The sequence below is a fragment of the Tursiops truncatus genome, chromosome 10 (genome assembly GCF_011762595.2).
Source record: "Tursiops truncatus isolate mTurTru1 chromosome 10, mTurTru1.mat.Y, whole genome shotgun sequence".
Taxonomy (NCBI): domain Eukaryota; kingdom Metazoa; phylum Chordata; class Mammalia; order Artiodactyla; family Delphinidae; genus Tursiops; species Tursiops truncatus.
This window is the reverse complement of record NC_047043.1, coordinates 50,214,474-50,232,516: the sequence shown is the minus strand read 5'-3', so window position 1 is coordinate 50,232,516 and position 18,043 is coordinate 50,214,474. Positions and strand designations below refer to the sequence as shown.

General features: G+C 35.6%; 1 protein-coding gene across 1 annotated transcript in view; it reads right to left on the bottom strand.

Moving 5' to 3' along the window:
- STT3B (STT3 oligosaccharyltransferase complex catalytic subunit B) overlaps window positions 1-18,043 on the bottom strand; it is a 98,046-nt gene that overhangs the window by 34,494 nt on the left and 45,509 nt on the right. Inside the window, exons 2-3 of the mRNA XM_004317622.4 lie at window positions 12,283-12,391; window positions 8,771-9,058 (exon numbers count right to left, since the gene is read on the bottom strand). Coding sequence (XP_004317670.1) covers window positions 8,771-9,058; window positions 12,283-12,391 — 397 coding nt within the window. The remainder of the gene's footprint in view (window positions 1-8,770; window positions 9,059-12,282; window positions 12,392-18,043) is intronic.

Genomic DNA, 18,043 nt, shown 5'->3' with positions numbered 1-18,043 from the left:
TCATGCCATTAGATTTGGCAATGATCTCTTGGATATGACACCAAAGGCACAGCAATAAAAGAAAAAATAGACAAACTGGACTTCATGAAAAATTAAAAATTTTGTGACTCAAAGACAATATTAACAGAGTGAAAAAGGCAATCCATAGAATGAGAGAAAACATTTGAAAATCATGTAACTTATAAAGGATTACTATTGAGAGTATATTGAGAACTCCTAAAACTCATCAACCGAAAACCAAAAAATCCAATTCAAAACTAGGCAAGGGACTTGAGTAAACATTTCTCCAAAGATATACAAATGGCCATTAACCACATGAAAAGATGCTCAACCTCACTGATCACTAGAGAAATGCAAATCAAAACTACAATGAGCTATCACCTCAAACCTGTTAAGACGGCTTACTATCCAAAACAAACAAACAAACAAACAAGTGTTGATGTGGATGTGAAGAAATTAGAACCCTTGTGTACTGCTAATAAGAATGTAAAATAGTACAGCTGCTACAGAAAACAATATGGTGGTTCCTCAAAAAATTGAAAATAGAATTACCACATGATCTGGCAATTTCACTTCTGGATATATACCCCAAAGAATTGAAAGCAAGGTCTTTAAGAGATATCTGTATACCTATGTTCATAGCAACATACTCATAATAGCTAAAGCATGGAAGCAACCAAAGTGTCCATCAACGAATGGGTAAACAAAAGGTGGTATATAAATACAATGGAACATTATTTCAGCCTTAATAAAGGAAGGAAATTCTGACATATGCCACAGCATGGATGAACCTTGAGGACATTAAGTGAAATCATCCAGTCACAAAAAGACAAAAACTGTATGATCCCACTTACATGAAATACTTAGAGCTGTCAAAATCATAGAGACAGAAAGTAGAATGGTGGTTGTCAGGGGCTGGGGAAAGTTAAAATGGGGGGTTATTGTTTAATAGATATAGTTTCAAGTTTTACAAGATGAAAAACTATGGTGATGGATGGTGGTGGTGATTGCACAACATTATGATCTATTTAACAACACTGGACTCTACACTCACAAATAGTTAAGATGGTAATTTTTATGTTACATGTATTTTATCACAATTAAAAAAAACACACAAAAAAACAAAAGCAACAACCATGAGATACCACTTCATACCAACAGGCAAGTAAAACAAAAAAACTAGGGAAAAAAACAAGTATTGGCGAGGATTAGGAGAAATTAAAACCCTCGTACATTGCCAGTGGAAATGTAAAACTGGGAAACCACTGTGGGAAACAGTCTGGCAGTTCCCCAGAAAGTTAATCACAAAGTTATCACGTCAACCAATAATTCCACTCTTAGGTACATATGGAAGAGAAATGAAAATATATGTCCACATAAAAACTTGTACACAAATGTCATTAACAGCACTATTCATAATAGTCAATGTCATCAACTAATGGTGAATTTAAAAAATGTGGTATTGGGTTTCCCTGGTGGCGCAGTGGTTGGGAGTCTGCCTGCCGATGCAAGGGACACGGGTTCGTGCCCCGGTCTGGGAAGGTCCCACATGCCGCGGAGCGGCTGGGCTCGTGCACCATGGCCGCTGGGCCTGCGCGTCCGGAGCCTGTGCTCCACCAACGGGAGAGGCCACAACAGTGAGAGGCCCGCGTACCGCAAAAAAATAAAATAAAATAAAAAATAAAAAATGTGGTATTATCCATACAATGGATTATTCAGCCATAAAAAGGAAGTACTGATACATGTCAAAAATATGAATGATTATGCTAAGGGAATGAAGCCATACATAAAAGGTCACTTTTTTTAATGCTGGTTTTATTTACATGAAATGTCCAGAATAGGTAAGTCTTTAAACAGAAATTAAATTAATGGAGGAAAGGCATAATTGGGAGGTACAAGGTTTCTTTAGGAGGTGATAAAATGTTCTGTAGGTACACAGTGGATACTAAAAACCACTGAACTGTATGCTTTAAAATGGTTGAAATAGTGAATTTATGTTACATGAATTTTGTCTCAATTTCTTACAGTGAAATTTTAAAAAATGTTGAAAGGTAATTAACATGCCAGTTAAGGCACTCCTGCAATGATTCAGACTCATGCTATGTTAAAAGAATATAAAGAATAAAAAAACTATATATAAACAATACCAGTTTTGCATTTCATAAAAGCATACAAAATTTAAAAAATATGACAAAATGCAAATGTAGTAACACCTGGGTGATGGCTTCTTTACATTAGTTTTCTATGTTTCTAAATTTCCAACATACAGAATATATTATTAAAAAATTTATTATAAAATGTTTCAACATATATTTGCTTTGGATGATTTTATTTAAAAAAAAAATTTTTTTTTTTACTGACATAGTTGAATCTCCCTTCATACTTTCTTCCTCAATATCACCCACCCATACTCAGGAGTAACCACTATCAAAGCTGATATATATATGGATAAATGCCATATTTTTATACTTTCATTACAAACAGGTATAAACAAACAGTACACAATATGGTCTGTACTATTTAAAATTACTGTATGTATTCTACCTTAACTTATTTTTCCATTTGGCATTATACTGTCAAGCTCCATCCATTCATATGTATTGTCAAGATATATACTTAATATGTAATTTAAATACTAAGTACTAGTTAAAAGACCTCAAAAGGATATTCCAAATTTTAAGGGTTTTTCTCAGTTGTTTTTAAACATTTTTTGGTGAATACAACAGCATCAGCAGCATCCGGCTGCTTGTCATCATCTTCATCAGCATGGGTGCTTTTCTTTCTTCTCTCTTAAACTCAAGATCAAGCAACTGTCTATGTTGATTGACTGCAACAATTCTCCTCTGAAATTCCTTGCCAAAGCAAAAATATCCACAAGCTAAAGAGCTTTAAAAGATGTAAAATACAAAAGAGAAAAATGCTACCATTTTGCTACCATTCACCTAGCTACCTAAAAATATATGAGTATTCATATATTTTGGATCAATAAAAATTTGGAGCAATTTCCAACACTGAAATAGTATGAACATAGGCTAAAATAATAAAGAAGAAAACAATTAAATATATGCAAGGTTTAAATTGAAGCTAGTACTAAGGAGCATCCTTTTCCTTGCAGGAAAAACATTAAGTTTAGATAGCTTAGCAATAAATAGACTTCTGGTTTCTGGTTCTACATGTAAGGAGCTTGGACGTCACCACTCAGTCCTAACAAGTAAAAAGCTGAACAGACTGAAAAATCAACAACTCTTCCTGGATCTGTGAGTGAGGGAAAGACACAGGACAAACTGCTGCTCGCAACAATGGAGAGACACACATGCAGGAATCAATACTGCAAATAACTGGGGGCAGGGAGGTGGGTAGGAAAACCTAAGTCTCAGTGTGGAGACTTAAAAACTCCAGGATGGACTAAGTCATATGGTGGTCCCCACAATTATGCTGGACTTGCCTTGAAGATCTTAATCGGGTTCTCACAATAAACATATGGAAAAACAAAATCCCTTTGTTGCTTCTGGCACAGGGAGCGGAACAGAAACCATTTTGAAAAATGCAAAGGCATTCTGTTCTTAACAAGGCCTGTCCTCAGAAGAAACTATTAGCCAGAGCCTGACCTGCTGGGGTGTTATCAGAGCCTAACTGACCTGGGGAAGGGAAATACATAACTCCAGTCAGCTCTAGCCATCCTTTCCCACCTAAGCGGGGAGAGAGAAAAAAGAAACATTTGTAAAGTTCACAGTCCAACTTACTAAAAGACTTAGACCTAATCATAGGACTATACCTTACCTCCTGATTACTAAAGGCTTATTCACAGCAATTCCTTTTACCAAGTGTATCATGTCTGGCTATGAAGACAATATTGCAGGGCATACCAAAAGGCAAAAAACCACAATTTAAAGAAACAGAGGAAGCATCAGAACCAGATATGGCAAGGATTCTGAAAGTATCAGACCAGGAATTTAAAACTATGATTAATATGCTAGGAGTTCCAATGGATAAAGGAGATAGCATGCAAGAATAAATGGGAAATGCAAGCAGAGAGCTGGAAATCCTAAGAACCAAAAACAAAACAAAACAAAAAACAAAACCAAAAAACGAGGCTACAGGTGAAATGAAGGATGCCTATGCTGAGTTTATGAATAGACTGGCCATGGCTGAGGAAATCATCTCTGAATTAGAGGCTATATCAATAGAAACCTCCAAAACTGAAAAGAATGAAGACTAGAAAAAAAATAAAACAGAATATCCAAGGTCTGTGGAACAACAACAAAGGTATAATATACATGTAATAGAAATACCAGAAGGAGAGGAGAAAAAGGAACAGAATATCTGAAATGATAATGACTGATAATTTCTCCCAATAAAGTCAGCCATCAAACTACAGATCCAGAAAGCTCAAACACTAAGCAACAAATGCCAAAATAACCAACCACAACTAGGCATACCTTTTTCAAACTACAGAAAATCAAAGATAAAGAAAAAAATCCTGAAAGAAGCCAGAGCAAAAGACACCTTGCCTATAGAAGAACAAGGATAAGGATTACATGACTTCTACTCAGAAACCATACAAGCAAGACAAAAAGTGAAATATTTAAAGTATTGAGAGAAGAAAACCTCCAATCTAGAATTTTGTGCCCTGTGAAATTATCCTTCCAAGTTAAAGGAGAAATAAAGACTTTCTCAGACAAACAAAAATTGAGGGAATTTGTTGACAGATTTGCCTTACAATAAATGCTAAAAGTTCTTTAACAAGAAGGAAAATAACATAGATCAGGATCTTAGATCTACATGAAGAAAGGAAGAGCATCAAAGATGAAGTAAAGGTAAATTTAAAACTTTTACTTTTCTTATTCTTAATTTATCAAACAGAAAAGTGTTGAAAATAATAATACCAACAATGTATTCTATTATGTATGCTCATATAAAAGTGAAATGAGTGACAAGTTATGATACAAGGGACAAGAGGGAGGAATTAGGATTATTTTGTTATTATAAGGTACTCACTGCCTATAAAGTGATACAGACAGACCTCAGAGATATTGTGGGTTTGGTTTCAGACCACCACAATAAAGTGAATATTGCAGTAAAGCAAGTCACATGAATTTGTTTCCCAGGGCATATAAAAGCTATGTTTCCACTAAATTGTAGTCTATTAAGAGTACATTATGGGGCTTCCCTGGTGGCACAGTGGTTGAGAGTCCGCCTGCCGATGCAGGGGACGCGGGTTTGTGCCCCGGTCCGGGAAGATCCCACATGCCGTGGAGCGGCTGGGCCCATGAGCCACAACTACTGGAGCCCACACACCTAGAGCCCATGCTCCGCAACAAGAGAAGCCACCGCAATGAGAAGCCCGCGCACCACAACGAAGAGCAGCCCCCACACGCTGCAACTAGAGAAAGCCCGCGTGCAGCAACAAAGACCCAACGCAGCCAAAAATAAATAAATTAAACAAAAAGAGTATATCATGCTTTAAAAAACCAACACATATACTTTAATTAAAGAGTACTTCATTGCTAAAAAATGCTAACCATCATCTGGGTCTTTAGTGAGTTGTAATCTTTTTGCAATAGTAACATCAAAGATCTCTGATCACAGATCACCATAACAAATATAATAATGAAAAAGTTTGAAATATTGTGAGAAATACCAAAATGTGACAGAGACACAAAGTGAGAAAATACTGTTGGATAAATGGCACTGACAGACTTGTTTGATGCAGGGTTGCCACAAACTTTCAATTTCTAAAAAGCAGTATCTGTGAAGTACAATAAAATGAGATATGCCTGTATAGTATTCTTTGAAAGTGAACTTGGATTAGCTGTAAATGTATGTTGCAAACTCTATGGCAACCGCTAAAAAGTTATAAAACAAAGTATAACTGATATGCCAGAAAAAGAGAGAAAATTGAACATATAAAATGCTCAGTTAAAATGACAAAAGGGGGGCTTCCCTGGTGGCGCAGTGGTTGAGAGTCCGCCTGCCGGGGCAGGGGACGCGGGTTCGTGCCCCGCTCTGGGGGGATCCCACGTGCCGCAGAGCGGCTGGGCCTGTGAGCCATGGTCGCTGGGCCTGCACGTCCGGAGCCTGTGCTCCGCAGCGGGAGAGGGCACAGCAGGGAGAGGCCCGCGTACTGCAAAAACAAAAACAAAAAAAACGACAAAAGGTAGAAAAAAAAAGAGTATAGAACAAAAATAAAACAAAGAACTAAAGAGTTCCAACTAGAAGACAGTAACATATATGGTAAATATTAATCCAACTAATAACAGCCATCTGAACATCAATGGTCTAAATGCACAACTTAAAAAAACAAATTGTCAGGGTGGATCAAAATCCAAGACCCAACTATATGTTGTCTACAAGAAACCCACTTTAAATATAAAGATTCATATAGTTTTAAAATAAATAGATGGCAAAAAATATACCATGCTAACACTAATCAAAAGAATGCAAGAGTAGCAATATTAATCTCAGATAGAGCCGACCTCAAAGCAAAGAAGTGATCAAACAAGGGCATTACACAATGACAAAAGGATTAATTCTCAAAGATGACATAATCCTTAAAGTGCATGTGCCTAACAACAAAGTGTCAAACTACATGAGGAAATACTGATAGAGCCACGAGGGTAAATGGATGAATCCACTACCATAAATGGAGACTTAAACCGCCCCCCCAAGATGGATGAATCCAGCAGGTAGAAAATCAGTAAGATTTTCATGATTTAAGAAAATCATGAAACTCAACACCACCACCGATCAACTGGATATTGGATATAATGGACATCTAAACTCGATTTCATCCAAGGACAGCAGAATACATATTCTTCTCAAGCCTACATGGAACATTCACCAAGGTAGACCACATCTGGGCCATGAAACACATCTTAACAAATTTGAAAGAATAAAAATCATGTAAGGTGTTGCTCTCAGCCCACAATGGAATTAAACTAAAAATCAGTAACAGAAAATTAACTGGAAAATCTCAAAATAAATGGGGATTAAACAACATACCTTTAAACAAATATATGGGTCAAATAAAAATATCTCGAGAAAAATTTTAAAATATTGTTAACTAAATTAAAATGAAAATACAACTTACCAAAATTTGTGGGATGTAGAGAAAGCAGTGCTCATAGGGAAATTTACAGCACTGAATGTATATACAGAAAAGATAGATCTAAGACAATTATCTAAGTTTTCACCTTAGAAAACTAGAAAAAGAAGGGCAATTTAAATCCAAAGGAAGCAGAAGAAAAGAAGTAAGAATCAGGGCAGAAATCAATGAAGTTGAAAACAGGAAATTTATAGAGAAAAATCAATGAAACCACAAACTGGTTCTTTGGAAGATGAACAAAAATCAATACATCTCTAAGCCAGGCTAAGAAAAAAGGAAGACACAAATACTAATATTGGAAATAAAAGAAGGACAATCACTACAGATCCCACGGACATGTATTAAAAGGATAATAAAGGAATACAATAAACAACTCTATGTGCACAAACTTGATAACCTAAATGAAATGGACCAATTCTGTGAAAGAAATCTCCCAAAACTCAAACAAGAAGAAATAGACAATCTGAATAGCACTCTATTAAAGAAATGGAATCAATCAATAATTAATAACCTTCCAAAACAGAAAGCACCAGGCCAAGGTGGGTTCACTCATGAATTCTACCAAACATTAAAAAAAAAAAAGCAATACTCTACAACCTCTTTCAGCAAACAGAAGTAGAGGGAATACTTCTTAACTCATTCTACAAGGCCAGCATTGTCCTAACGCCAAAATCAAAGACATTACAAGAAAAGAAAACTATACACCAAGATCTCTCTCATTAACATGGATGCAAAAATCCTCAACAAGACATTAAGAAATCAAGTCTAACAACGTATTATAAGAATTATATATCAATATCATGACCAAGTGAGATTTATTCCAGGTATGACATAGTGGCTCAACATTTGAAAATCAATTAATGTAATTCATGACATCAAAAAGTCAAAGGAAATATATCATGTAACTACAGTTGACCCTTGAACAAGGCAGGGGTTGGGGCAGTGACCCCCTCACCCCCACTTGGTATCAAAAATCCACATATAACTTGACAGTAGGCCCTACATAATCTGTGGTTCCACATCTATGGATTCAACCAACCTTGGATCATGTAGCACTGTAGTATGTATTTACTGAAAAACAAACCTGTGTATAAGTGGACCTGCAGAGTTCAAACCCGTGTTGTTCAAGGGTTAATTGTGTATCAATAGATAGAGAAAAAGCATTCGACAAAATCCAACATCCATTCATGATAAAATCTCTCAGCAAACTATTGACAGAAATAGAGTGGAACTTCTTCAACTTGATAAATATTACCTACAAGGCAAGGATGTTTCCTCTCACTACTCCTTTTCAACATCATACTGGAATTAGTAGCTAATACAGTAACACAAAAAAAGGAAATAGAAGGTATACAGATTGGGAAGGAAGAAATAACTTTGCAAGAGTAAAATAATACAAGTTTTGCAAACATAATTCAATATCCTAAGCCACTGAACCACATTTCATTTTCTTAAGTATTTGACTCCTCTCTCCCTTACAAAAGAAACAAAATCAAGAGCTCATTTTTTGATAGCCTCTTTATTGGAGCTATGACTTACTTGTTACAAACAGTAACAGAGTTCTCTGTATACAACTATAATTGATAAAAGACAAATGCTGCACAACAGCATTTCAGCAGGAAGTTCATGGGTATTAACGATAACAAAATATTAAGTTTTACTTACCCACAAGTAATATGTAAACTGAAGTGCAAAAATAGCAATGCCTTCATTATCAAAGGATCCAGCTACTGACCGAGAAATGTAACCTGGTACAATAGCAATAAAACAAGCAGCTAAAAGTCCTGCTCCTTGGTTCCAAAGTTCTCTGGTAAGCAGGAAAGTAGATATAGATGTAAGGCCGCTAAAAGTTGGTGCAAGGAACACACATACATCTCTTATGTGAACTGTTATGTTCAGTGTATTTAAAATCCAATGGATAAGGCCAGCTGTTATCATCAACCCTGGGTAAACCTAGGAAGAAAAAAAGAGGACAATTTAATTACATATAAAATGAGGTAGCTGAAAACACTAACATAAGCTCCTTTCTTTATTATTACATATTGTTTATAGTAAGTTTGAGAATAAGCTCTTACAATAGTTTGCCTTCACACATTACAAAATTAAATGTTCTTTTGGATTAGATACAAACAAAAATCTGATATTCAGAGATACATATTTAAGCAAAAGAAGAAAGATCATATTGAATGAATGATTAAAAGTGAAGAGGTTTAACAATGAAAAACTAGGTAACTTTCTTATTGATCCCACTTATCTTTTCACTATAAAACAGGGTCCTAATCTAACATATCCTTAAGTTTGGAGTTTTAATGTGCTCCAACATCGCCTATACTTGTGTTCAAGGGACTGAGAAAAGGATGGAAGATGAAAGAAAGTTATGTGCAATATTATTTACGTGGTGTTTATAAATGATTTTTCCCTTCTTTCAAATTCAAGATTTGGAAAGTAAACAATTCTAGCTAGGAAAAGAAGGACTAGTTAGTTGGTGAATTCAGATATAATATTTTCAGACTCCTGGAAGGTTAGACCTTTTTACACTTCTTTAAATATTTAAGGATAGAAAGGAAATAATAAACTAGAATAGGCCAGTTAACAGTTATATTCTTCACCCTCCCTCTAAAAGAGAACATAAAACATTAAGAGGATTCAAAGAACAAGAAATAGGACATTAATTCTGAGCTCTTCTTCAGTGATTAAAATGTGTATTTATATTTCCATCCTTATCTAAATCCTAAAAGATTCTTTTTCTTTTTCCATCACTGAAACTACAAAGAATGTTATAAATTTCCTTTCCTAGCTATCCTATTTAAACTTGCGAACTCCCCATGGTCTTTAACCCAACTCCCTTGCTTTTTCTCCATAGCACTTATCACCATTTCACATACTATTTATTTTACTTATTTATTGTCTATTAACTAAACACCCTCACAAGAATATAAGCTCCAGAATAGCAAGAAAAATTTCCCCAGCATCCAGAGAACAATGATTGACACAAAATGAATGCTTGATAGAAGGTACAGAAGGCGAATGGGATAATGGAAGGGGGAAAAAGTATGGCAATCATCACCATTCTTAAAAATCAAAATTTTGTTCCATTTCATATACGATACCAGGCCTCAGTGTATGATTTTGTTAGCAATATTCAAAGAAAATGGAAATGAATTTGAAAATACTCTAAATATGGCAGACTGAACTGGCATATGAAATACAGCCAAAATATGTAGAAGTACTAGATGAAAGGACCAAAAAACTCTAAACAAACAAAGAAAACCACCCAACAACAAAAAAGGCATATTTAAGCTCAAAAGGAAGGGAACCCTCCAGGTTCCAAACATAAAGAAGAAATTCAAACTAGGTACTGATGTCGTTGGAATCTAAAAAGAGAAAAAACAAAGCAGGCTTGATATATAGGTACTCGAGGTTGGGGGGTAGTTACTACTCACCACAGGGATCAAAGAAAAGGCCTAATTCCCAGCACAAAGCCAGGGCCCGTTTATGAAACTAGACTAGACAAGTTCTACCCATCCATCAAGGGAAACAGTAAGGAACTCTTGCCTTACTTCCAAAGCTTTGAGTAGAAACAAAACAAGAAATAAGAAACTCATTCATCACATGGGTGAATATGGGTTCCACATTTGTAACAACTTCATGTATAAAAAACATCAAGCTGAGAAATAACCTCTAAAAACTGTCCTAAAAGCAGTAAGACCTCTAAGGGCTCCAGCAAAGGCAAATGAGAAAGATTTTAAGGATGGTCCAAACACCAAGTCTCAGAAAACAAGCCTTCACTGAGGGTGAATTCAAGGTAAAAATTTATAAACACACCAGGAAACAAACTATAGTAATCAAAGACTAGTACAATGAAGTATATGATAGCATTCACCCCACAAGAAGTACAGATACAGCCATCTACCACATCTCTCACAATTCTTTCTAATTCACCCTAATTCATGACTATTCTCCTGTATCTTTCTCTCTGTTTACATCAAAGAACTTAATGTGTGACAAGAGATCCACTTGTCAGAAATAGTGGCTAGTATGAGGTAATCCAAATTATAAACACGGATTATAAACACAACATCTGACTACCATGGAGAACATATTCCTTTCCAAACACAGAGGGAACATTTATAAAAGTTGGCTATATCTTGGGCCACAAATCATGTCTCAAATAATTTCAAAGATTAAAATTACAGAATTTGTTCTCTAACCATAATATATTGGAAGTATAAAGCAAAAAAAAAGGTAACTAGGAAATTCTATTATGTTTAAAACTTAAATACAACCCCAAGTAACCCATGAATCAGGGCAAATTATAGTGGAAATTAAAATACACTTTGACCTGAACAATAATGAAAATACTACATATCAAAACTTATGCAATGTAGTTAAAACTGATTATTGGGAAATTTAAAGCTTCAAAATGAATACACTAATAACAAAGAAATGTTGAAAATTACTGAGCAAACTGTATCAGGAAGACAGATAAAAACATCAAAACAAACTCAAGAAAGTGGGAGGAAGGAAATAAATGGAAATTAACATAAGAGAAAGCAAATATTTAATAATCAACAAAGTCAAAGTTTCTTTGGGTTAAGAAATCTACTAAAATTGATAAACCTCTGACAAAACTGATCCAGAAAAAAATACTACACATATATATTGCCCAAATAGGTGTCTTGTCTTTCATTTTCTCTTCAGGATTCTCCTTACATCCCAAATCCTAAAAATATTTTCTCTTATATCATCTTCTGGACATTATAATTCCCCATGAACTATGATCAATACTCAATTACCTCGAGTAATTGGGATCTGGAAAATTAGAATTATCTGATTCTTCTACATTTCTATTTCCTTCCAAAAATTTTTTTTCAATAAAGTTGTTATAGAACAAGACAAAAACATACAAATAATCTGAACTTAAATGTGTGACAAGAGATCCACCTGTCAGAAATAGTGGCTAGTATGAGGTAACCCAAAAACAGGTTGGGGGGTGAGAGTGGGAAGAAGAGGGTCAAGAAAAGAGATTTAGCAAGTTAAATACTAATCAGCCACAGAAAAATGTGTTAGTTAACTATACAAAGCTTTCAAGAATTGCCACCACCTTAGTGATTAATGATTTACTCAAATAACTGCAAGATTTTAAGATTAACATAAATAACTGCAAATATACTTACAGTACCACCGACTATTCTTCCTAGTGGATACCATGCTCTTTCATCAAACCAATTTAAAAATTCATAGAACCCATGAGATGCAAGATGATGTGTTGATCTATAATTAAACCTAGAGAAAACAGGAAAAAAAGAAACGTTATAAAACTTTACTAGAAAAAAATAGCTCTATCTTTCTAATATTATACTTTATATTTAACTCTTTATATATAGCTCTATGGCTACATAAATACATCTTTTATAACAATTTTCCTTAAACCTAAGTAACACATTATTTTCCAAGAAATAGGCAAATACCTCTAAATATAACTAAAAACAAAGTTCCCCCCCCCAAAAAAAAACAACTCACCAAACCAGTAATGCTCAAAATTTGGCCACTGCCTGGGGTACAGATGGTAGACAGCTATGCATCTGAATTTTTAAAAAGTGAGGGTACATACAATTTACCAAATGGTCAAAGAAGTCAATGACTCTCAAAAGATTAAAAACCACTGACAGAAAATAGCATCAAAATGAAGGATGCACATTCAACATAATTGCCTCCAATCCTATAACCCTAAAAATTACAGAAATAAAGAATAAGTTATAATAGCACTAAAACCATGGGAGATGAACTGTAACAGCACTTTAAAACAAGAACATGACCTTAACGAATAAGAAATTTCATCAACGAAAGACAAAAAAACCAAATGAGAAGAAATGAGATGGAAGAAGCCACAGCCCAAACTGCAACCAGAAGTAAACTGCGAACTATGGTATGTGTGTGTGTGTTGGGGGGGTGGGGGAATGGGAGGAGTTTCCAGGATGTTCCATGTTTAGTATAAAGTTGTTATGGGGCAGGGGGGCAAGAGAAAATCCTGCAGCAATCCTCAGGGTAATGAGCATTAGGAACAGCCAGGGAGGTGGATCCCCTCGCCCTACCATTGCCAAGCAAGGAAGTGGGCCTCAAAGGTATCTGCAATACACGTAGACAAGTGATTCAAAAAGTGGAATAGTGCTTGACAGAAAGAAGATGAATAGGAATCCTCATATCCAAATTCAGCTTGATATATCCTTCCCAATAGCAAGCCATGACTCTCCCTCCCATAATCACTAGATACAAACACTGTAGTATTTGTAGACAGACTTGATCAAATACAAAAATAAGCACACATCCAAAAACCAAACATTTAAGAAAAGTAGACAATATGAAATCTAAGTATCGAAATCAATGAGTGGAAGAACTAATACCATAGAAAACAGAAATAGGAATATCTTCAGAAATAAGATAAGCCACAGCAGCCTGAAAGGAAGCATATCCTAGAGGTTAAGACTACGAGTGTTAGAATCATACTGCCTGGGTTTGAATATCTTAGTTCCATACTTATTTGCTATGTGACCTTGGTTTGGCAAACAACTCATGGTCTCTCTGTGCTCTAGTTTCTTCGTCTGTAGAAAAGGGATAACAATAGTACCTATGTCAATAAGGTGGCTATGATAAGTAAACAATATAATGTCTCTAAAGCACTCAGAGGCTACTGCTACTATCACTGTGAAATGAAGATCTATGATAAAAGCACTATTTAAGTTTTTGAATGTCAAATGACTGTTAAGATAAACAAAATAAAGGATGGGCTAAATAGTAAAAAGGTCAAAGATGCAAAGCAAATTAGTAACAAGACAGAAAGTATTCTGAGGGGTGGCATTAGAAAGATGGTGCAGTAGGAGATACCAGCCTTCATACCCCCAACAAAAAATAAGAAATAGACAACTATCCGTGAAGGAAAATATCCCCAGGAGGCTCATGCAGAACTGAGATCCTACAGCAGCACAATGAAGCAAAAAATGGAGATCAACCATACAGAAGGATCACTAGGGAGACAGGCTTAGCTGAGACATCTAGAGACAGCCAGGAACAAAGAAGGGTAGAGGCTATCAGTATCAGCCATGTGGTAGGACCACTGCAGCGCCCAGTGTGGTCTGCTCTGTGGAGGACCTAGGCAGGCTCTTCAACTGAGGACAATAGCACCCATGACAGCTTTCACAAAGGAGGACCCCATAAGTATTCATCAGGACAAACTCCAGTGGCGTGCTCTGCAGAGGACAACAGCAGCTTTCACCAAAAGCTATCACTGCCACAGGGCCCCTGGAGAGGGAGACATTGCTCTGTCCTCAGCAAGAAAGAGCTACTGCTGCACTGCCCCATGACCAGGGCTGCCACAACCCCCTAATCCCACAAATGTTCTGGACTCCAGAACCACTGTTGCTCTGTAAGTGTTTACACTTCAGACTCCAGCTCTGCAGCTGCTTTGTGTGTGCCTGAGCTCCAGACCCTAGCTCCATGGCTACTCCATGGGCACTCATCAGTACTACCATGATTAAGAGGACACCTGTGAGCTGAACCTGGTGCCAAGAGAGATCCCCTTGGCCACAACAACTCCTGTGGGAGAAAAAGAGACCAGAAGGTCCCCAACAGCCCTTAACAGCCCCATGGACACTTGCTGCCTTGGCCATTGAGGACCCCTGCAATCTTCACTAACACTGATCTCAGCTGTTGGAGCTACACAAAGACTACACCCCTGGATCTTCCCCAGAGTAAGAACTGCCACAGCCTATTCAGCTGGCACCCTCACACTTACCCACAGGTAAAGGTCTTTCCCGACCAAAACCACTCCATCAAATGGGCAGGCATAAATGCAAGGCTTCAACAAAAGTGAAAAAAATCAAGGAAACATGACACCACCAAAGGAACCCAATTATTTTCTAGTAACTGACCACAAAGAAACAGATCTATGAACTGCCTGACAAAGATTTCAAAGTAATTGTTTTAAGGAAGCTCAGCAAGCTACAAGAGAACCCAGAAAGGCTACTCAACAAATCAGGAAAACAATACATGATCAAAATAAGAAGTCCAAAAGAGAGATAGAAATTACAAAAACAACAACAAAAAAAACACAAAGAGAATACTGGAGCTGATAAATACAATGAATAAAATGAAAAAAAATGCAGCAGAGAATATCAACAGCAGACATGAACAAGCAGAAGAAAGAATCTGAGAACTAGAAGAGAGGTTACTTGAAATTATCAGGGCAGAGGGAAAAAAAAAAGTGAAAAATAGCCTACATTAACTATGCATCAAGGGTAATGATGGCTGCATTATGAGAGTTCTAGAAGGAGAGAAAGGGGTAGAAAGCTTGTTTAAATAAATAATGGCTAAAAACTTTCCAAATCTGGGGAGAGAAATTGATGGTCATCCAGGCATGTGATGTTCATAGGTACCAATACATATTCAACCCATAGAGGACTCCACTGAGAGACATTATAATAAAACTGTCAAAAATCAAAGACAGAGAATTTTGAAAGCAAGAGTAAAAAACTTATACATGGGACCCACATAAGGCTATCAGCAGATTTCTCAGCAGAAACCTTGCACCAGAATAGCATATATATAGTCAAAGTGCTTGAAGAAAAAAACTGCCAACCAAGAATATTCAGCAAAGCTGTCCTTCATAAAGACGTTCCCAAACAAACAAAAACCAAAAAAACAAACACTGAAGGAGTTCATCACTACCACACTGCCTTATAAGAAATGCTAAAGGGAGTCCTTCAAGCTAGCATGAAAGGGCAATAATTCGTAACATAAAAACATATATAACAGTATAAAACTCACTAGTAAGATAAGTATGTAATCAAATTCAGAAGATTCTACTATTGTAATGGTGTATAAATCACTTAACTAGTATAAAGGTTGAAAGACAAAAATATCTATAGCTACAATAATTTGTTAAATACACAACATAAAAAGATTATGACATCTATAACATAATTGAAGGGGGGGTGTAAAAGAATAGAGATTTTGCATGCAACTGAATCAAATTATTAGCTTAAAGTTGACTGTTATAATCATAAAATGTTTTATGTAAACCTCAAGGAAGCCACAAAGCAAAAACCTATAGCAGATATAAAAAGATAAAGAGAAAAGAATCAAAGAATACTGCTAAGAAAAACTATCAAATCACAAAGGAAGACAGCACAAGAAGAAAGGAACAAAGGAACTAGAAAACAATTAACAAGATGGCAGTTGTTAAGTCTTTATCAGTAATCACTTTGAATGTAAATGGATTAAATTCTCCAATCAAAAGACATAGAGTGGGTAAATATATTAAAAACACAAGACTCAAACATATGCTAACAGAAAACTCACTTCAGCTTTAAGGATACACATAGGCTGAAAGTGGAGAGATGGAAAAAAAATTCTATGCAAACGTAAAGCAGAAGAGAGCAAGAATGGCTATACTTTTATCCAACAAAATAAACTATAAATCAAAAATTGTAACAGAGACAAAAGGTCATTCATTATAGAATGATAAATGGATCAACTGATCAACAGTATATAACAATTGAAATAGACAGCAATGCAATAATAGTAGCGGGCTTTAATACCCTACTTTCAATGAACAGATCAGAAAGAGAGAGTATGAATAAGGAAATACTGGACTTGAACTATGCTTTAAACCAAATGGATCTAACAGAGAACATTCCATCTAACAGCAGAACACACATTCTTCTTAAGTACATACAGAATATTCTCCAGGAGAGATCACATACTGGGTCACAAAACGAGTCTTAACAAACTTAAGACAGAAATTATACCAAATATCTTTTCTGACCATAATGATATAAAATTAGAAATGAGTAAGAAAGCTAGAAAATTCACAAATATGTGGAAATTGAACAGTATTCTCCTGAACAATCAATAGGTCAAAGAAATAAAAAGAAAAATTTTAAAGTATCTTGAGATAAACACAAATGGAAAAACAACATACCAAAAAGCAGCAAAAGCAATCTAAGACAGAAGTTTATAGCAATAAACACTGGCATTAATAAAAAACAGACCTTAAATAAACAGCCTAACTTTATACCTCAACGAACTAGAAAAAGAATAAATTATGCCCAAAAAACAGAAGGAAGGAAATAACAAAAATCGGAGCAGAAATAAATGAAATAGAGACTAGAAAAAAAGAAAAAAAATGAACAGTTTTGTTCAACTTTTTTTTAAAAAAGATAAGCAAAATTGACAAACCTTTAGCTAGACTAAGAAAAAAAAAAGAAGACAAAATCAGAAATGAAAGAGGAAATGTTACAACTAATACCACAGACACACAAAGGATCATAAGAGATTATTATGAACAATTATACACCAACAAATTGGATAACCCAGAAGAAATGGACAGAGTCTTAGAAACATACAACTTACATCAAAGACTGAACCAGGAAGAAATTTAAAAATCTGAACAGATCAATAACAAGTAAGGTGATTGTTGGGGGGTTTTGATCACTGATTCAAAGAAAAGCCTAGGACCAGATGGCTTCACTGGTGAATTCTACCAAACATTTAAAGAAGAATGAATGCCAATCCTTCTCAAACTCTTCCAAAAAATTAAAGAAGAAACCCTTTCAAAATCATTTTACAAGGCCAGCATTACCCTGATACCCAAGTCAGACAAGGACACAACAAGAAAATGACAGGCCAGGGTCCCTGATGAACAAAGATGCAAAAATCCTCAAGAAAATACCAGCAAATCGAATTCAACAGCACATTAAAAGGATCATACACCATAATTAACTGGAACTTATCCCTGAGTCAAGGACGGTTCACCATACGAAAATTAATAAATGTGATACCAAATTAACAGAATGAAGGATAAAAATCATATGATCATCTCAAAAGAGGCAGAAAGGGCCTCTGACAAAATTCAACATCCTTTCATGACAAAAACTAAAA